Source organism: Anomaloglossus baeobatrachus, chromosome 3 (genome assembly GCF_048569485.1).
Source record: "Anomaloglossus baeobatrachus isolate aAnoBae1 chromosome 3, aAnoBae1.hap1, whole genome shotgun sequence".
Lineage (NCBI taxonomy): Eukaryota > Metazoa > Chordata > Amphibia > Anura > Aromobatidae > Anomaloglossus > Anomaloglossus baeobatrachus.
The window spans coordinates 162,480,618-162,501,485 of record NC_134355.1 but is presented as its reverse complement, the minus strand read 5'-3'; the positions used below and the strand labels follow the sequence as shown (position 1 = coordinate 162,501,485).

Genomic DNA, 20,868 nt, shown 5'->3' with positions numbered 1-20,868 from the left:
CCTATAATGGCTGTTTAACTAAATAATAGCATTTGCCATAATGTGACATCTCTGAAGAATTTTGCATTGTGCCGGTTTCTTGCCATTCCAGAAATGTATGAATCAATTGACAACTTCTGGTTTCCAGTGTAGGGTGAGTCCCGGTAGACTCTGACATCATCCAGTCAATGCTGTGTCCCTACACTGTCTAGTACTATCTGATTGGACAGTGCCAGAGAGTGTCAGGACATCCCCCAACTGGTAACATCCAGTTGCCAATTTATTTATAAATGTCTAATAGGAGTAACAGAGGAATGGCACAATGCTGAGTTCTAAGAAAGGATGCCCCAGAATAGTCACAGAATGCAATAATCTACTAAGACTGGTATGTAGGGAGACGTGACAGAGCCTCTTTAAATCCAGTCTCTACCATAAGACAAAATACTAAAATATCCTTTGAACCCATACATCCAACTATTAGCACTTTTCTACAGTCCTTAATTGTCATGTCTTCAATGTTGCCAAGAGCTTGCAAAGGGTACTCACTCCATCCTGATCTTCAAAACAGGGAATCCTAGTAATGAAAAATTTGATAAGAGGGGGGGGTGGACTTACCTTTAGCTAACACAGCTTTTAGTCATTTTGACATAAGCTTACAGCATATTGTTTGCTGGCAAGAGACTCAGAGTTTCCACAAATCAGGAATAAGTACACAGAACTCTATTACTCCTTCAGTATGTTCTGTTCAGAGACTGAACGGCTGCAGAACATACAGTATATCATTTCACTGGTCTACAAATACTACTCCTGGATACTAATGGATATATATAAAGGAAACCGGATGTCTCGCCGCGCTAATACCAATCAGATAAAGACATGGAATAATTTTATTAGATTGCAAGGTTCAGGTTCACGTGTTTTGGAGGTAGCAGCCCCCTTCCTCAGGACATCTAGCAATGACTAAGATTATCTTTGTCATTGCTTGATGTCCTGAGGAAGGGGGCTGCAACCTCCGAAACGCATTGACCTGAACCTGGCAATCTAATAAAGACGTGGAATAATTTAATCTAATCCGTCTGATTAATGATAGCGTGGCGATACACCCGGTTTCCTTTATACATAAACACTTGAATCCTTCAGGGCTGCAGCTACTTCACATCTTTACTACGCAATTATAGGAGTTGTGACTGACACAACCTCTATAGGTGAGTCTACCTATTTTATTCTTCTTGTTGTTTTATCTGGTAAGACCCTGTTGCGCTATTTTTCCACAGCCTTAATCTCCTGATCTGAAACTCCTGGATACTGTAACAGCCTGCAGCAAGCTGGAGAGCTCTATGTTTGCGACAACTGTATTGTATACTATCATTAAAACCAGTACTACAGCTGATGGAAGAAATTCACCGGACCCTGCTCCAGCTGCCAGGTCACACTATTCCTTGGTCACTGGATGGGAGCTCTGCAAAATTCCTCCTATCTCCGGGCATCCCAGCTTCTCTTTCAATTAGCTAACTTGGTGCAATGTCACACCAGGTCAGCTATTAAAAAGACTAGTCGGGAACGCCAACAGGGCCGTCTAGCAGCCATGGATTACTGACACGGTCCTGCCAATCACTCACCTCCAGCTCAAACCAGTTTCAGTTTGCTTTTTGAAGATCAAGATTTACTTTATGTTTGAAAAACATTACAATCAGTTAAAGGCCGTACAAAATGTTCTTTCTCTAGACAGTAAAAAGATGAGTCACTTATGATTCACCACGATTCCCAGAACCATTGGACATACAAAGAGAAAACAGTTATCGGTATTGTGTACCTAAAAATCAAGGTATCGGGAAAAGATGTTATCAGTAAGGGTCCTTAACCACAGCAGAATTCTGCCCCTAATGAGTTTGTATGGACAATATAATAAGCGTTTGCTCGTCCATTAGCTGATCGCTGCCATATTTACATGGACCAATGATCAGAATTTGTTTTCAGAAAATGACCCAAACATTGACTTCTTTGGTCAGATTTTCTGAATTGGTCCTGTGGTGGAGAGACCTTTGAGATTCTCCTGGACGTCTTCCTGACCTGGCTCTTATCCTGCGTATACTCAGGAGGGAGCAGTCCATACAGTTAATTTTCTGGCTTCATTCTTAACACAATGTACCTATATTACTAATCATTTTCTCTGCATGCTCGCTATACTGTCTCATTCTCTATATTAGACCTCTCGCTTACTGTACAAAAGTTGCTGAGCTCAGAGGGTTTGATTGACACAACTGTTTTTTCCATCTCAGGAGAGTCCAGTTTGTTGGAAACACAGATCCGTCAACTAGACAAAGCCCTGGACACCAGTCGCTTTCATTTACAGCAGGCAGAGAATGTCATTCGCAGCAGGACACCCACTGGACCTGAGCTGGATTCAAGTTACACCGGCTATGTGAGTATTAACCCTGGGGAACCACGGTGTTTATTCCTTGCCACCACTTCTGAAATGTCAGGGCTGCCCGTGAGCATCATTAATGATCTTCATGCAAATCAATACTCGACTCTGATCCCAAAGATGGCACAACACAAAGCTAAAGATATTGTAATAAAGCCTTTATGTTTTCTTTGCAGAATTGAACCTTCAAAGCATTTTGGTTTTTTTAATCAACACATAATTTCTTAGGCCACATTAACACATTGAGCATTTGGTGAGGTTTTTACCTCACTCTTTTTAAACCATAACTATGACTGGGCAAAAAAAATGCAGAAGTGGTGCTCATGTTTCTATTAGAGTTCACATATCCAGTAATCATCCGTTAGAACGGATCTTACAGAGATCCGATGGCAAAAAAAAAGTGCTGCAAACACAACTTTTTTGTCCTTTGTTATATAACTGATGTCTGCTGAATTCGTTTTTATAACATTGTCTATGGAGAATGAATCTCTTCATAGATTGTTATTTAGTCATCCATTATTCTTGCATTTCAAATTTTTTTCTTACCGATCCATTTCAAATGGAAAATAAATAGCAATCCGTTAACTAATCCATTTTCCATAGACTGCACATGATTAAAAAAATGGATCGGGCAGACATAATTTTCCCAACAGATCTCTGCAGGATCCGTTCTAAGGGTTTGGTTCCACTTGCATTTTGAACTGGCGAGGGCAATCCGATAAAACATCAGATTGCTCTCACTCTAATGCAAAACTATGGGGCAGTGTCCATCTGCGATTGATTTCTCCTGCCATAGCGGCATGCGGAATGGATCGCAGAATGCTGTGTTTGGCAGCGAGTCTCGGCTCACATACCCCCATACAAGTCTATGGGAGCGTGCGAAACATCGCACTGCACTTGCATGTAATCCGACCGCAAAGACAGGCCGGGGAGGAAATGGGGAGAAAGTGCTCCCTCCCTCTTCTCCGCACCTGTGATGCAATTACATCACAGTTTCATGACCCTCGGCTGATGCTTGCAGTATACGGTCATTAGCATATCGCTTCTGATGCTCTCACATCGGAAGCTATGCACAAGTGGACCGTACCATAACAGATGATCACAGGACATATGGACTTAGCCTTATACTTTTCCTCTGATTATTCCACTTCTGGTTTTGGCTACAAATACTGACGTAAAAACTAACCAAATACTCAACGTGTTTTCGACCCATTCAAATGAATGGGAAAAAAATGGCATCAAAATTCTGATTGCACATCTGCTGAAAATGTGTGACCATGTCATTAGTGGAATCTTTCTACAACTTGTGAACATTGTCTAAAGGCCCTGTCACATACAGAGATAAATCTGCGGCAGATCTGTGGTTGCACGGAAATTGTGGACAATCAGTGCCAGGTTTGTGGCTGTGTACTAATGGAACAATATGTCCATGATTTCACTGCAACCACAGATCTGCCAAAGATTTATCTCTGTGTGTGACGGGGCCTTTAGTGTTACATAAAAGACACCCTACAGCGGAAGGTGTAAGCATCAGACATGAGACACTTAATTCAATTTCCATTTCTTTGTGTTCCCCAGATGAAGCTCCTTGGAGAGTGTCGGGGGAGCATAGACACTGTGAGACGAGTAAGCGACAATCTGAAAGAGGAAGAGGAAAAACTGTCTGGTTTCATTAATTTGAATAGCACCGAGACCCAATCTGCAGGTAAAGCAAAGCTCACATGTGTACTACCGAGGAGGACACATTGCTGTAGACTTTATTGTCCTAATTAAATGGTAAAAAAGGTTCTCAAGCTAATATTATGTTGACCATAGTCTTGTTAATATAGCATTATTAGACAGAGAAGAGTGAAGCGTGGACTCTTTTCTGTCCTTATTAAACTGGTTACATAGTTACATAGTTACTTAGGTTGAAAAAAGACCTAGGTCCATCTAATTCAACCTTCCTCCACCAGTTCTACATTTAGTCACTAAGTCATTTATAACCAACAATGTTTTGTGTACTGAGGAAATCATCCAGCCCTTTTTTAAAAGCTGTTATAGTATCTGCCATTACTACCTCTTGTGGTAGGGCATTCCACAGTCTGACTGCTCTAACTGTAAAGAACCCTTTCCTATTTAGCTGTCGGAATCGCTTTTCTTCCACTCGCAGTGAGTGCCCCCTGGTCCTTAGTACTGTCTTTGGAAGAAATAAGTCATGTGTCAGTCCTTTATATTGACCATACATGTATTTATACATATAAATGAGATCTCCTCTGAGACGTCTTTTTTTTTAAGCTAAACATATCTAACTTTTTCAACCTGTCATCATATGTGAGGCCCTCCATTCCTTGTAGTAGTCCAGTTGCCCGCCCTTGAACTGACTAACTTCTGAATGTCCTTTTTAAAATGAGGAGCCCAAAACTGGATCCCATATTGCAGATGTGGCCTTACAAGTGATTTATAGAGGGGTAGCAATACGTTGGGATCACGGGATCTAATCTTTTTATATACCCTAGAATCTTGTTTGCTTTTGCAGCTGCTGCTTGACATTGAGTGCTGCTGCTCAGCTTATTTGTAATAAGAATACCCAAGTCCTTCTCCTGTTCTGTAGTCCCGAGTTTACTTCCATTTAATGTATACGCAGTTATAGGATTACTACGTCCTAGGTGCATGTACTTTACATTTATCAACATTACATCTCATTTGCCAAGTATCTGCCCATTCTGACATCTTATCCAGATCTTTTTGTAATATTGTATTATCAAGGTCAGTTTTTAATATCCTACATAGTTTGGTGTTATCAGCAAAGACTGACACTTTACTATCAATCCCATCCACAAGGTTATTAATAAAGAGATTAAAAAGAATCTGTCCTAGCACAGATCCCTGCAGCACCCCACTGCTGACTATAGCCCATTTAGAGAATGTACCATTTATGACTACTCTATGTTTCCTATCTTTTAGCCAATTCCTTACCCAGTTGCATATAGTTTCCCCTAGTCCTTGCTTCTGGAGCTTTAGTATAAGGCTCTTATGTGGCACAGTATCAAATGCCTTTGCAAGGTCCAAATAAATCACATCAGCTGCATTACCAATATCCAGGTTTGCACTTACCCCCTCATAGAACCCCAACAGGTTGGTTAGACACAACTGGTAAATGAGTCATAAGAGCAGAGGTATCTAAGATCAGAATTATGCCTTCGTTTTCATTTCAACCAGTCCATCACAAATAATTGTCAACCCTTCCCAGCTTTTTGTACTGAAATTTGTTCAGCTTTTTTGTTAATAATGTTTTATTACTTGTTTAAACAGTATGTAATAATGTCTTCCAAGATATTTTTGAGATTTTTAAGGCTATGTGCAGACAATGTCTGTTTCAGGCAGAATGTACCTGAAAAAGCATTAAAAAGTAATGATCATATGCACAGTAATGTGAAAACGACTTGCTGTGCATATATTCCATCTTTTGTAACTTCTTTTAAGCGCTTCAAGGTTTGAATGCAGTGACGCGGCTAAGAAAATTGAGCTGGCCTTTTTTTAGGCAGCTTCCACTTTAGGTGACTTTTCCACTATTTTATATAGTATACAGTGCCTACAAGTAGTATTCAACCCCCTGCAGATTTAGCAGGTTTATACATTCGGAATTAACTTGGCATTGTGACATTTGGACTGTAGATCAGCCTGGAAGTGTGAAATGCACTGCAGCAAAAAAGAATGTTATTTCTTTTTTTTTTTTTTTTTTTTTTTTTAAATTGTGTAAAGTTTATTCAGAGGGTCATTTATTATTCAACCCCTCAAACCACCAGAATTCTGTTTGGTTCCCCTAAAGTATTAAGAAGTATTTCAGGCACAAAGAACAATGAGCTTCACATGTTTGGATTAATTATCTCTTTTTCCAGCCTTTTCTAACTAATTAAGACCCTCCCCAAACTTGTGAACAGCACTCATACTTGGTCAACATGGGAAAGACAAAGGAGCATTCCAAGGCCATCAGAGACAAGATTGTGGAGGGTCACAAGGCTGGCAAGGGGTACAAAACCCTTTCCAAGGAGTTGGGCCTACCTGTCTCCACTGTTGGGAGCATCATCCGGAAGTGGAAGGCTTATGGAACTACTGTTTGCCTTCCACGGCCTGGACAGCCTTTGAAAGTTTCCACCCGTGCCGAGGCCAGGCTTGTCCGAAGAGTCAAGGCTAACCCAAGGACAACAAGGAAGGAGCTCCGGGAAGATCTCATGGCAGTGGGGACATTGGTTTCAGTCAATACCATAAGTAACGTACTCCACCGCAATGGTCTCCGTTCCAGACGAGCCCGTAAGGTACCTTTACTTTCAAAGCGTCATGTCAAGTCTCGTCTACAGTTTGCTCATGATCACTTGGAGGACTCTGAGATAGACTGGTTCAAGGTTCTCTGGTCTGATGAGACCAAGATCGAGATCTTTGGTGCCAACCACACACGTGACGTTTGGAGACTGGATGGCACTGCATACGACCCCAAGAATACCATCCCTACAGTCAAGCATGGTGGTGGCAGCATCATGCTGTGGGGCTGTTTCTCAGCCAAGGGGCCTGGCCATCTGGTCCGCATCCATGGGAAGATGGATAGCACGGCCTACCTGGAGATTTTGGCCAAGAACCTCCGCTCCTCCATCAAGGATCTTAAGATGGGTCATCATTTCATCTTCCAACAAGACAACGACCCAAAGCACACAGCCAAGAAAACCAAGGCCTGGTTCAAGAGGGAAAAAATCAAGGTGTTGCAGTAGCCTAGTCAGTCTCCTGACCTTAACCCAATTGAAAACTTGTGGAAGGAGCGCTCAAGATTAAAGTCCACATGAGACACCCAAAGAACCTAGATAACTTGGAGAAGATCTGCATGGAGGAGTGGGCCAAGATAACTCCAGAGACCTGTGCCGGCCTGATCAGGTCTTATAAAAGACGATTATTAGCTGTAATTGCAAACAAGGGTTATTCCACAAAATATTAAACCTAGGGGTTGAATAATAATTGACCCACACTTTTATGTTGAAAATTTATTAAAATTTAACTGAGCAACATAACTTGTTGGTTTGTAAGATTTATGCATCTGTTAATAAATCCTGCTCTTGTTTGAAGTTTGCAGGCTCTAACTTATTTGCATCTTATCAAACCTGCTAAATCTGCAGGGGGTTGAATACTACTTGTAGGCACTGTATATAAAAAGATAACACCAGCGGCAAGACTGCCACAAAACACGTCAGAAAAGATGCTTCGGGTAAAAAAACACTGGCGTTTTACTGAAGTATCCTCCTGTAGCAACAATTTTGCTGGTACACCGACATCTAAAAGACACCTTGGGCACATACCCTGAAAATGAACCTCCCCATCTTTTATGTCTCTAATATATCAGGTGTTATTGAGAGATGGGAATTGATCCATGCACAAGCACATAATAAGGAGCTCAGAATGAAGCAAAAACTTCAGCAATGGCAGCAGTTTATGTCAGACCTCGACAACATTTGGGATTGGCTAGGAGAGACAGAAGAGGAGCTGGCACGACTGCGGCATCTGGACGCAAGTACTGACATCAAAACTATCGAGCAAAGGATTAAGAAGCTGAAGGTAACTCTTGGGCAGCATGTGCTCATTTTGATGTTATGGTTTCCATGTTGTAGATGCCAGTCTATATGAAAATTCCTCTTGCCTACATCTTGCATCAGTACCATTGTGACTTTTTATAATAAACAGGAAAAGTTCACATGCATAAATTTTTGTATTGCAAGATTCAATCATAGTAGATTTAAAGGGACTCTGTCAGCAGGTATTTGCTATTTAACCTAAGAGCAGCATAATATAGGGGCACAGAGCCTGATACCAGAGATGCTTAATACATAAGGATAAGGCTGCACATCAAAGTTAGATAATAGTATAATGCTATAAGCATACCGAAAAATATTGAAGCATACAATGAAAAATTCCACTTGCTAACTTGAAAGTGTGAAAAATGAAATGCATACCTGCCATGAATATTAGGAAAAAGGAGATATTTAGCAATCACATTGATCAATGTAACTGAGCCCCAAAACCTCGTCAAGGTATATCTCTATATTGGGGTCCATAGCTCTATGACCCTAACTGTGTGTCATCTCATTGAAATTAAAAACTGCTGTGTGTGGAGAGGGGTAACTAAGGACTTTCTTATATAGGAGATGGAAAAAACATGGCCGAAAGGGGCGGAGCTGTGTTTACATTCAGAAAAAAAACTTAATATTACTAAATAGGATAACTGAAGTGAGCACTAATATATATTATGAGTGCAAACCAAAAAAATACATAGTACGTAAAGATAAGGCTGCATATCAAAGTTAGATAAGTTATCATGGCGTTCAGATGGTTGTAAGGGGGAGGACTGTCTCTTTAACCCCATTGGCACCACTGCAAAGCAATTGTAGTGTGATTATGGTTGTCATGGCAACTGGAGATCGGATCAGGGTCTGTCATAAGTATGGTCTGATAAGCCTCCGGTCATTGTAAAGCTGACAGGTCTAATGCACTACCATACATAGAAAAAAAAAATCACATCACTGAAAATGTCAACTCATCCCTTAAAAATAAAGCCCTCTGTCAGCCATATTGCCGGAAAAATAAAAAAGTTACATCTCTCAGAATATGACGATGCAAAAACAAATCATTTTACTCTATAAATTTGTTTGGTGTATAAAAATAGCAAAACATCATACTAACTTCATACATGTAAATGTATGAAGTTTATAGCACAGTGAATGGCGTAAAAAAAAAAAAAATAATAAAATGCTGTCTCCCAAATATCAGAATAGAAAGCAATAAAAAAAAATATTATGTACCCCATAATAGTACCAATGGGGGAGAGAGGTTTATATTGTGTAAAAGTAGTAAATAATTAAAATATAAATCTGGTATCGCAGTAATACTTATATTGTATAGTGAATGCCATACAAAAATATATATATTTTCTATTTTTCTATTTGCTGTTTATTTGTTGCCGCCCAAAAATAGAATATGGGTTGGTTATCATTTATCTTGTGCTCTACAGCAGGGTTTCTGTCTACATCTCCAAGAAACGTGATTGAGACAGAACTCTGAGTCATTCACTATAATAAAGCAGACATAGTTACTTTAAGACTCCATCTGGCCTCTTTCCTCTTTAGGCATGTACAAAAGTTCAGTCGACCACAAGTTTATGCACCTCTAAAAAAACAACACTGCCGGAACAGAGATCACATGGCGTCAAAAGTGACGCCATCTCCCTCATTATAATGAATGGTTCTGTCTCAATCATGTATTCAAATATTTGGATGGAAACCCTGACATAAAGATGAGCACAGGATAAATGTCAACCGAGCCTTAAAGGGATCCAAAATGGTTCCAATAAAATTTCAACTCAACAAATTAAAAACAGGTAGTCACTTAGGTCCATCATTCCATCCCTCCCGAGCACCGCAGTTAGTGCCCTCATGTACAGCATTTCAGTAGCCGAGAGAATTCACTTAACAATTTAAGGGGTGTTTGTCCCTAGTAGCCCAAGCTAGGCACAATATATGGACTCCAAGCTGATAGATTTGCAATTTTTACTTTGCGACAACAACTCTGCACTTATTTTAGGAAAACACCTGTGGAGTCAAAATAGTCAGGGCACCTGTAGATTACTTCATCAAGTGGTTTAATTTTCAAAATGGGGTCACTTTTGGCATTTTGCTTTTCTGTCCCTTTCAGGTAAATGTCGCTCACTAAGCAATTCAGGTATATCTGTGCTTTTTTTGGATAATAATTACGGTGTCCAATTTTTCTATATTACCCCTGGTAAAAATTAAACATTTTGGTTGAAAAGTTACGAAACTTGGTCCTGGATTCAGCGAGGAGGGTTAATATAGAACTGCAGGCCACAAACATTTTTTTTACTTTGTGACCTCCACCATCCCTTATCCCAGGATACCAGTGAGAATGGCATTTAAAAAAATCTCGAGATATACAGTTGAAACCAGACGTTTACACATATGGATGTTTTCTCACTATCTGACATGAAATCAGAATAATCCTTTCCCGTTTTAGGTCAATTGGGTTTCCCAAAATTATGTATATTTGCCAAATGCCAGAATAATGAGAGAGAGAATGTTTTAAGGCATTTTTATTACTTTCTGCAAAATCAGACGTTTACATACATTTCCTTAGTATTTGGTACCATTGCCCTTAAAATGTATGACTTGGGTCAAACCTTTTGGATATCCATCCATCCAAGCACAATAGTTAGTAGGAATTTGTGCTCATTTTCCTGACAGAACTGGTATAACCTGAGCCCTGTTTGCAATTCGCTCTGCTTGCACTGACCTTTTCAGCTTTGCCCATAAATTTTCAATAGGATTCATATCAGGGCTTTCTGATGGTCATTCCAAAACATTGACTTTGTTATCTTTAAGTCACTTTGTAACCAGTTTGACAATATGTGTCTGGTTATTGTCCATTTGAAAGACCTATTTCCCATTTCCTCCCAAGCTTTAAGTTCCTGGCTGAAGACTTGAGATGTTACCTCAGTATTGCCACATAATCTTCTTTTCTCAAAACAACCCCACAACATGATGCTGCCCGCACCATGTTTAACAGTTGGATGGTGTTCTTAGGCTTCAAAGCTTCTCCCTTTTTCTTCCTAACAGCAGACCACAGGACATGTTTCCAAAAATTAAGGTATTTGTTCCTGTGTGCATTTGCAAACATTAATCTGTCTTTTTTTATGTTTCTTTTGGAGTAATGGCTTCTACCTGGCAGAGAGTTCTTTCAGCCCATGTTAATACAGTACTCGTTTCACTGTGGATAATTACTCAATCTTACTAGCTTCCTCCAGCATCTTCACAAGGTCTTTTGCTTTTGTTCTTTGGTTGATATGCACGTCTGACCAAAAGCACGTTCATTTCTGGTACAAAGAACCTGTCTCCTTCCTGATCGGTATGATGGCTGGACATTCCCATCTTGTTTGCACTTGCACATATTTGTTTGTACAGATGAATGAGGCACCTTCAGGTATCTGGAAATTGCACTATGGATGAACCAGACGTTTGACTTTCCCATGATGCTACACAAAGAAGCAATGTATTTCAGGAGTGCATTAAAATACCACAGATCTGTCTTTAATTAACTCAGATGTTGCCAATAAACCAGAAACAGAAAATCAGAAACTTCCAAAGACATGACATCATCAGATGGGCGGTCTCATATTGTTTAAAGGCATAGTACTCTAAGGGGTGCTTTGCACGCTGCGACATCGCTAGCCGATGATAGCGATGCCGAGTGCGATAGTACCCGCCCCCGTCGCACATGCGATATCTTGTGATAGCTGCCATAGCGAACATTATCGCTACAGCAGCTTCACACGCACATACCTGCCCTGCGACGTCGCTCTGGCCGGCGACCCGCCTCCTTCCTAAGGGGGTGGGTCGTGTGGCGTCACAGCGACGTCACACGGCAGGCGGCCAATAGAAGCGGAGGGGCAGAGATGAGCGGGACGTAAACATCCCGCCCGCCTCCTTCCTTCCGCATAGCCGGTGGAGGCAGGTAAGGAGAATTTCCTCATTCCTGCGGCTTCATACACAGCGATGCGTGCTGCCGCAGGAACGAGGAACAACATCATACCTGTCGCTGCAGCGAAATTATGAAAATGACCGACACTGCACAGATCACCGATTTTCGACGCTTTTGCGATCGTTTATCGGTGCATCTAGGCTTTACACGTTGCGATGTCATTACTGGCGCCGGATGTGCGTCACTTTCGATTTGACGCCGACGACATCGCAGCAGCGATGTCGCAACATGCAAAGTACTCCTTAGTGTATGTAAACTTTTGACTTTGCAGAAAGTAATTAAAATGCCTTAAGACATTTTCTCTATTTATACTGGCATTTGGCAAATATAAATAATTTTGGTTCCTAATTGACCTAAAACCGAAAAGGTTTATTCTGATTTCATGTCAGATAGTGAGAAAAACATGCAGAAGTGTCTTTTTAGATAGTGTATGTAAACTTCTAGTTTCAACTGTATGTGCTGCAATTATCAAAAGTTTCCAAGAGAAGACCAATCGTACTTCAACTTTTGATTTTCCACAGAAGTTCTAGACTTAAAAGTTGTAATATGTTTTTTTTTATGATTTAGGTTCTCTCTAAGGCCCCCTTCACACGTCCGTGAAAATCACGCACGTTTTTCACGGACGTGTCAGAGGTGCGTTTTGCCCTACGTGACCCATGTTTATGGGCTACGTGTGTTCTCCGTGTGTTATCCGTGATAACACACGGAGAACGGGAACTTTATGCTCACCTGTCCCTGGCGTCGCTGTCCGTGGTACTGATCTTCGGTCTCCGGTCCTGACGACTCCCCGCTGCTGCTACTTCCGGCCGCAGTGAAGTGAATATTCAATGAGCATAATGAGCGGCGGTCGGCAGCAAGTGACAGCAGCGACAGAGACAGGACAGGTGAGCATAAAGTTCCCGTTCTCCATGTGTTATCACGGATAACTGCGTCACAGAAACCGTGACTCAGCAGCGATCTCGCTAGCGATCTCGTTATGTGTGACGGTACCTTAAGACATTCTTGGCCTATCCAGAAGATATAAATATCTGGTAGATGCTGGTTGCATCAACAGGACCCACACCTATCTTCTTAGTAGGGCTTCTTCCTATTTTTGTTTGTATTGCGGAGTCAGTAAACATTTCACATTTTGACAGAGGGGTAGAATTACTAGTGTAACCCGAAAGCCGTACTATTCTCTACTCGCACAAAAAGTACGGCTCTCGGGTTACTTGCTACTTAGCGAATATTCCCCATTGACTTACATTGCACCCGCTACTTGTAACGAATATGCGAATAGTGGACAATACTCGCTAACAGCATAGTGAGTATGAATAGTCAACTACTTGCTCAACACTAGTAAACACTGATTTGACCCCCCTCTACGGTGCTGTTTTTAAGCTATTCCAGTGTAGATTCTTTCGGTTGAATGTCTTTCTCCCAAATAGTAGTAGCTCTTGTAGACTGCTTCAGATTTTTTTTTTCTTATGTGGAAATGAACCTGCTGTTTATTTTGCTGGCTTCAGTTGCAAAGCATGTGCTACATAACAGCCATCATTTCATTTTCTACTTTCTTTTTACCAGGAACTTCAGAAAGCTGTGGATGGTCGGAAAGCTATTGTACTGTCCATTAACCTGTGCAGCTCTGAGTTCACTCAGGCAGATACTTCAGAAAGCAAGGAGCTTCAAGAGCGGCTGAGACAAATGAACCTCAGATGGGACCGTGTGGGCAGCACATTAGAGGATTGGCGATGTTCACTACAGGATGCTTTAATGCAGTGCCAGGTCTATAATATGCCTTACTCTTATTTAGAGACCATTCAGAGTGCTTTTTTTTTTTGGAAAGCCTTATTACTCGGTACTATTTAACTTGAAAACAATCCTCTTTACTTAAAATAAATTAAAAAAAATATATATATATATATATATATATATATAGATATAGCACTAAGTTTTTATACAGGCTTCTCATTAATAATTAGTATTTTTTTTTAATCAGGAATAACATAAACTGACGAGAAAAAGGGTAACAATGTTCTAAACTTTTGACTTTCAGGCTCCATATCTCACCATCCACTTCAGCTTCAAACGTGAGATTACAATCATTTTATAGACAGACTATCTCATATATCAATTTGACGTGCAACTATTTAGCATATGATTAGTTATGTAGATTCTTGTCATGTCACTGCATTGTTACTGTTTTGCTCCTGGTGGTGGAAAAACCTTTTTCTTACTGTATACTGCAAATTACACCCTGTTCTCACATTCCCTAATAGCTAAGTGCTTTATTAGGTTGATTCCCAAATGAAAGGTCACTGGTGAGGAGCAGCCATGAAGATTTCCAAGAAAATAGAAACAGCATCTTCAATAGTGGACTCTTTGCCAATAAAATTGCCAAACTGCATCATGTGAGTGCAATGACATTTGGAAGAATACGAAAGGAAGTCCATCCATTCAAATCCAAGAGGTGGACGTCCAGGCAAAATATTGGAGTCAACAAGTTAGCTCATCACAAGATCTATCGGTTCTGGTGCAACAAACACGTCAGTGGTGGTGGCTCGTATGCTATAATGAGATCACAGACATCTATGCAAGCACTGTGTGATGCACGTTACACAAGTCTAGAATAGTGGCCCAAAAGATGAAGAAGCCTTGACTTCAAGATTGTCATAAGAAGCATTGAGTTTGCAAAAAAAGTATGGAAAGTGGACAGATTGGAAACAAGTGGAAATGAAAGTCAATAGACTAGGCTCTCATGGGTGTGGAAGAAACAAGAGAAATAGGGACTAACAGATTGAGAAATTAAAGGAACTGTCAAGTTCAGTGGAGGAAGCCTGATGATATGGGGGTGTTGCCAAAGGTGTTGGATACTTGACTAGGATCGATGTGGTTTCAATGCTGAGCTATATGTGAGTATGAGTTACCCATATACTTGAGTACTATGGGTATGAAAAGGATGACATAGTGTTACAGCAGGATGACCCGAAGCATACATCGAGATTAGCGAAGAAATGGTTCAATCACAATTAATTAGAGTTTGTATTGGCCCTCCACAGTTCCCAGAGCTCAATCCAATTCAACACTTGTGGTTAGAGTTGTAGAAAAAGCTGTTACATACCCAAGTGAATCGACCAGTATTCACCAACATTGGGAACATGTAGAAGAGAGCTGGGATCAGATTTCGGTAAATACATGCTTGAATCTGACCAAAAGCATGCCCAGAAGGATTTAGGCAGTGCTGAGAGCTAAAGGTGGATTTACAATATACTAGTAAAATTATAATTTAGATTTTTAGGAGCAAAACAATAACAATGCAGTGACATGACAAGAATCTGCATAACCAATCATATGCTAAATAATTGTAAGTCAGATTTATGTATGAGAGCCAAGATGATTGTCTATAAAATCAAGATTGTCTCATGTTCAAAGCTGAAGTGGATGGTGAGATATGGAGCCTGAAAATCAAAAGTTCATAACATTGTTACTGTTTTGCTCTTCAGTGTATATGCTTAGATTTGACTACTAGAAGCTGTTAGTAATGGGCAGAAGACAAATTCTGTTGACAGATGCCCTTTAAGGCTTCTTTAGACAATTTTTTTTCTGCTTTTATTTCTGTCAAGTGTTTTTTTGTGGCTTTTTTTTATATACATCTGCATATTTTTATGCAGTTTTTTCCAGTTTCAGTTGGTCACTCACTGAGTAGCCTTGTGTTAGTCACTGTAACTCTCACCCAAATTGAACTTAGATCACAATACAACCCTAGAATGCGCCAGTCTTAGGCTGGTTTCACACATCCGTCAGGCACAATCCGGCAAAAAAACTGATGCAACGGATCCGGTGAAAAAACGGATCCTTCGCATTGGTTTTTTCCATGCATTCCTTTTGTTTTTTTGACGGATCCGTTGTGATACTGAGCATGCTCAGTTCTAAAAACCGGATCCATCGTTGGATTCTGTCATTTGCTGGATGATGACGGATCCGGCACCCATAGGCTTCCATTATTTCTTACAATATGCCAGACGGCGCCGGATCCGGTGTGGTCCGTTTTTTGCCGGAGACAAATAACGTTGCATGCTGCGTCCTTTCCACCAGCCGGACGAAGAAATTTCGTCGGATCCGGCGGACGCCGCATGCAACGCAAGGCCATCCGACACAATCTGGCGCTAATACAAGTCAATGGGGAATAAAACGGATCAGGCGCCGGATCCATTTTTCTGCATTTCGCCGTATTGTGCCTGACGGCAAAAACCAGATGTGTGAAAGCAGCCTTAGTGCGCGTAAGAAGCCATGTGGAGTGTACTTTTTAATTTTAACTACATTTATCAAAGATATAGAGTTTGGTCCAATATTCAATCATTTAGAGATTTAAAAAAAAACACAAAAAACAAACTACTAAGCATGTTAAGTATATTAGAAAACATTGTGAATCGTTGTTTTGGCCTTTGCATTGATAAATTACTAAAAGCAGCCCAGAACTCAACACAATTAGAATAAAGATTTATTATATAAGAATCTTATATTTTCACTTTGTAGTTTGTTTCCCATTGAATTAAGAACTCCATAATAAGTTATGTTTTACTTTTATTGCCAGAAGTTCCAGTAGTACAATTTTTGCTGTAAACAGATGACTGAACCTGAGACTTAATCATAGTCACTCTGCTAATGTCAGGGAATTCTACCAATATACTGTAGGTAAAGAGAAGAATTTATTAAGATTGGTGTTTCATACTTCAGTCTTATTTTGAAACTGGGTGGAGAATGTTGTGCCAAATTTATAAATTAAGTGCATATTTGGCCAAAAAGTCAAGTCCATCATGTTACTTGTGTCACTGTGATAAACGACACAGAAATATGCTGGGGAACAAAAACGCAATAGGGTTTTACCTAAAGGTGCAGGTAGGTGCTCCCCTAGTAATGTTATGTACCAGACAACAAAGAAGGAAAAGTAATTATCAACTATTGCAGTCCTCGGGTTAAAGAAACAGAGATATGCCAGAAGGAAATAGGTGGACTTTCTGCCCCACGAGTAGCATGGGGTTGGCCTGATGAAGAACTTAGATGACTCTGAAATGCGTTGACAATAAACCACCATAATCCATCTCGTCTCCTTTTCAATTGTTAGGGCTCTTCAGCAGCGTAGAAAGTCCATTTATTTCCTTCTGGTATATGATAATTGACAGACAGAGATTGTACAGTTCTAGTTTTCTCTATAGTTGTACTCAACACTTCATTTCTTTCGATAACCATAGTTATTCTTTCCATAACTATACTTTATGCTAGGATTTCCATGAAATGAGCCATGGCCTGCTACTTTGGTTAGAAAACATTGACCGAAGGAGAAATGAAATAATCCCTATCAATCCCAGTCTAGATGCCGACACGCTCCAGGATCACCACAAACTGTTAACGGTAAAATCAGATTTGATTCAATTACACTCCTAAAAATAGAAGTGATGTCAAAAATGACTTCATAGGTTTATAGAAACAGAAATATAACAATGAATGTTCAATTCTTCTTATATTATGTAATGCATTTCATTCAGAGGCTGGCGTACCATTGGTGCAAACTGTGCAGATGCACAGAGGTCCAAAAGGTAAGGGGGCCACATCTACCTCCAAAGCAGGAGGAATTGTGCAGTCTGATGAGCTATTGGACTCCAAAGGGCCCCTATAGTGTTCTTACACAGGGGCCCTCTTCTGTCTGTGTCTGCCAGTGACTTCATTATTCATTACGATATAGAATCGCTCACTTGTCAGGAAAATTTTTACATTTATGACAAACACAAATAATATTTTATAAAAAAAAAGTAGAAAATTCTTATTATCCTCTATATCCATACAGTAAAATTTTTCAATAGTAGACAGATAACATGTTGTCAAAATTCCACTCAAAACCTCACAATTATTATCTTCTTCATACAATATTGCCATTAGCTGATAAAAAAAGCATAAAAAATAATGTTTGTGGCTGAAAGTTTTACCAAGCAGAGCCTGAGATGTACAATACTCCCCAAAAAAAAAAAGTTTAAAGTGAGCAGAGTTTATATATATCACATATTAATTTTTACATACACATACTGTATCTTCACATAGTCATGAGAACTTAACCCTTATCTGGAATCATGAAAAAAAAATCACTTGTACTAATCTGCATTGGGTCACATTGATCATATCGTACCAGAGAAGGGTTAATAAACAAAAAATCTCTGCTGTACAGTTTGCAATAACTAATTGACGGACCTCATGACTCAGAAGGTTATTAAAGGGGCTGTTCATTATCTAGCCACGCCTTCTTAGTGTCCCTAATGTGCCTAGTAAAAATAAAAAAAAAAAAGCATAGTGACCCCCGGGACTGCTGCGCTCCACTGCTCTGAGCACACTTATAAAAAAAGTCATTTTTTTAATTTGTGTAACAAATCTTTTTTTGTAATGCAGTGGCCCCAATCGTGAGATATTATTTATGTCGCGTGAACACTGCAGCCTATCAGCTTTTCCATCTGATAGAGCTGTGAAGTCTGCAGCCCATCAGTGGCCCTTGATAGGCTGCAGTGTCCATGTGACATAAACAATGTCACAAAATTTCCAGGGAACACAAGGATCTGGGTAATGTCAATCCGGGAGGCATGCTTTTTTTTTACATTTTTACTAGCGACGTTCGGGACATTGAAAGGGGTTGTCCACTGTCATTTTTAACTTGGTCAACTCTTTCTCAATCGCCATGTTTGCCCCTGTTAAAATATAAAAGCGTATACGCATCTCCTGGTTTTTTATTTTAGTTATTTTTTTTAATGGGTTGCAAATGGGGGCAAAAGTGCTATGCTTTTGTAGTAAAAAAAAAAAAAAAAAAGATCCCTTATTATAGAGGCTGTGCAATACTTTTACATTGATGGCCTATCCTTAGGATAGGTCATCGATATCTGATTGACCAGAGTCTGACACCCTGCAACCCCGAAGATCAGCTATGCTCTGTCTCGGTGGCGGCAGCAGGCATTTGGAATTCCTCAGTTCCGGAGCTGCTCCGTCTTCTGATAGTGGCCGCAGCCAGGTACTGCACATCCTCCTCCCATGCTAATAAATAGGAGGCAGATGTACAGTACCCAGCCACGGCCGCTATCAGAAGACAGAGCAGCTCCGGAACTGAGCATTTCCTGCTGATGCCGCCGCCGGGACTGAGCACAGCTGATCTGTGGGGTGCAGGGTGTCAGACACCGGCCAATCAGACATTGATGACCTATCCTAAAGATAGGCCATCAATGTAAAAGCAATAGACAGCCCCTTTAAATATAACAGCCATAGAAAACATATCTTTTAGTAGGAGGGGTGATAATACAAAGAAAAGCTGTTTCACTCTCCCTCTTCTTTTGGGGGTTGGAGTAGATAATTCCTTGTTGTTCTTTAGACCCTTCTTTCCTTCCCCACCTTACATAAAAGCAGAACCAGAAATCAAAACTTCCATCATGCTTCTTCAGTGCCCAGAATATTGCACCTAGAATGCTAATCATCATTTAAAAGATAAGAATCTCTAGCCGTAATATTTATTAGAAGTGTATTACTTAAGTCGTTGGCAGGGAAAAGGTTAAAGAAAAGTCATTTTGAAATCTGAAAATTCTGCCACAATTAAAATTCGGAGATTTCTGAGGACACTGCTGACCTTGTCTTTGTGTAACAGCAAATCAAGCGTGAGCTGCTTGAATCTCAGCTAAAGGTGGCGTCTCTACAAGACATGTCCTGCCAGTTACTTGTCAATGCCGAGGGCAAGGATTGTCTTGAAGCCAAAGAGAAGGTGCATGTCATTGGGAACAGACTTAAAGTGCTCTTAAAGAAAGTGACACAGCACATCAAGGAAATCGAGAAAATCCTGGACATTTCCAGCAGTCAGCTGGTAAGTTTTTGAGGTTTATTGTGAATGATCAAAAATTCTCAAATGTGGAGAAAGTGTTTATGAAGTAGTGGGGGGTTATTGGGAATAAGAAACTGGCGGTAGTAATACCTCGCTAAGAATACTTTAGGAAAAGGAAAAATAGTAATTTTGGCAAACTGTCAACATCATAACAGAGTATTAACATTGTGTTTTTTTGTCTTGTCTCTGGTAAATTATTGTTACATAAGTGTTAATGTAGTGTGAAAGGGATTCTGTCAGCACAAAAGTCGCTCTTCAAATAAAGCACGGGTGCTCGGTGCACTCCTGGCGCAACCATACAGTTCACCGCAGATTCCCATCTATCTAGTGGAGATATGAAAAACAAGTTGCTCAGAAAGGGCACCAAACTCTTTGGCCATGACAAGGTGCACCTCTGTGTGGGTTGATCAGTCATTTTATGCTGACTGACTACCTGTATGAGTATTTCCTTACTCAGCAATACATAAATATAGTACTCGCACTACATGATGATTTTTCTTTTAAAGTATTTCTCATGTATAGAAATGCTGAAACAGTATCATCATTTCAATTTTTATTTCATAAATCAATAGAACATATAAAAATAAGCAACTTTGTAATATTTCTTATCAGACAGATCTGCTTCTTTCTCTGCCAGAATTGATCAGTCATTACCAAAATTCTGTATTCAGGTAAGACTTTCCCATTACTGAGATAAGAGATGGCAGTTGTTACTGATGAGATTCTATCCCGATTGGAGGAGGGCATAGCTAGCGGCAGAGGGAGGAGCTAGAGACAAAGAGAGGCGCTAGAGGCAGAGGGAAGAGGTAGAGGAATGAACTAGCGGCAGAGTTCCCTCCATTCCTCCCGCTTCTATCTACATAGAATCTCATCAGAGATAGCAGCAGTTACTGATGAGATTCTATGTAGATAGAAGCTGGAGGAAGGGGTAGAGCTCTGCTGCTAGATCCTCTCTCTGCCTGTAGCTCCTCCCTCCGTGATACAGTCTCATCAGTAACAGCTGCCATCTCCTATC

General features: G+C 40.3%; 1 protein-coding gene across 12 annotated transcripts in view; it reads left to right on the top strand.

Annotated features, from left to right (window-relative positions):
* Positions 1–20,868, top strand: part of SYNE1 (spectrin repeat containing nuclear envelope protein 1) — a 672,549-nt gene that overhangs the window by 619,724 nt on the left and 31,957 nt on the right. For all 12 annotated transcript variants that reach the window (XM_075339554.1, XM_075339558.1, XM_075339562.1 and 9 more), the window contains 6 exons: positions 2,259–2,401; positions 3,983–4,109; positions 7,773–7,984; positions 13,535–13,735; positions 17,234–17,362; positions 19,623–19,835. In XM_075339554.1, the coding sequence (XP_075195669.1) occupies positions 2,259–2,401; positions 3,983–4,109; positions 7,773–7,984; positions 13,535–13,735; positions 17,234–17,362; positions 19,623–19,835 (1,025 nt within the window). The remainder of the gene's footprint in view (positions 1–2,258; positions 2,402–3,982; positions 4,110–7,772; positions 7,985–13,534; positions 13,736–17,233; positions 17,363–19,622; positions 19,836–20,868) is intronic.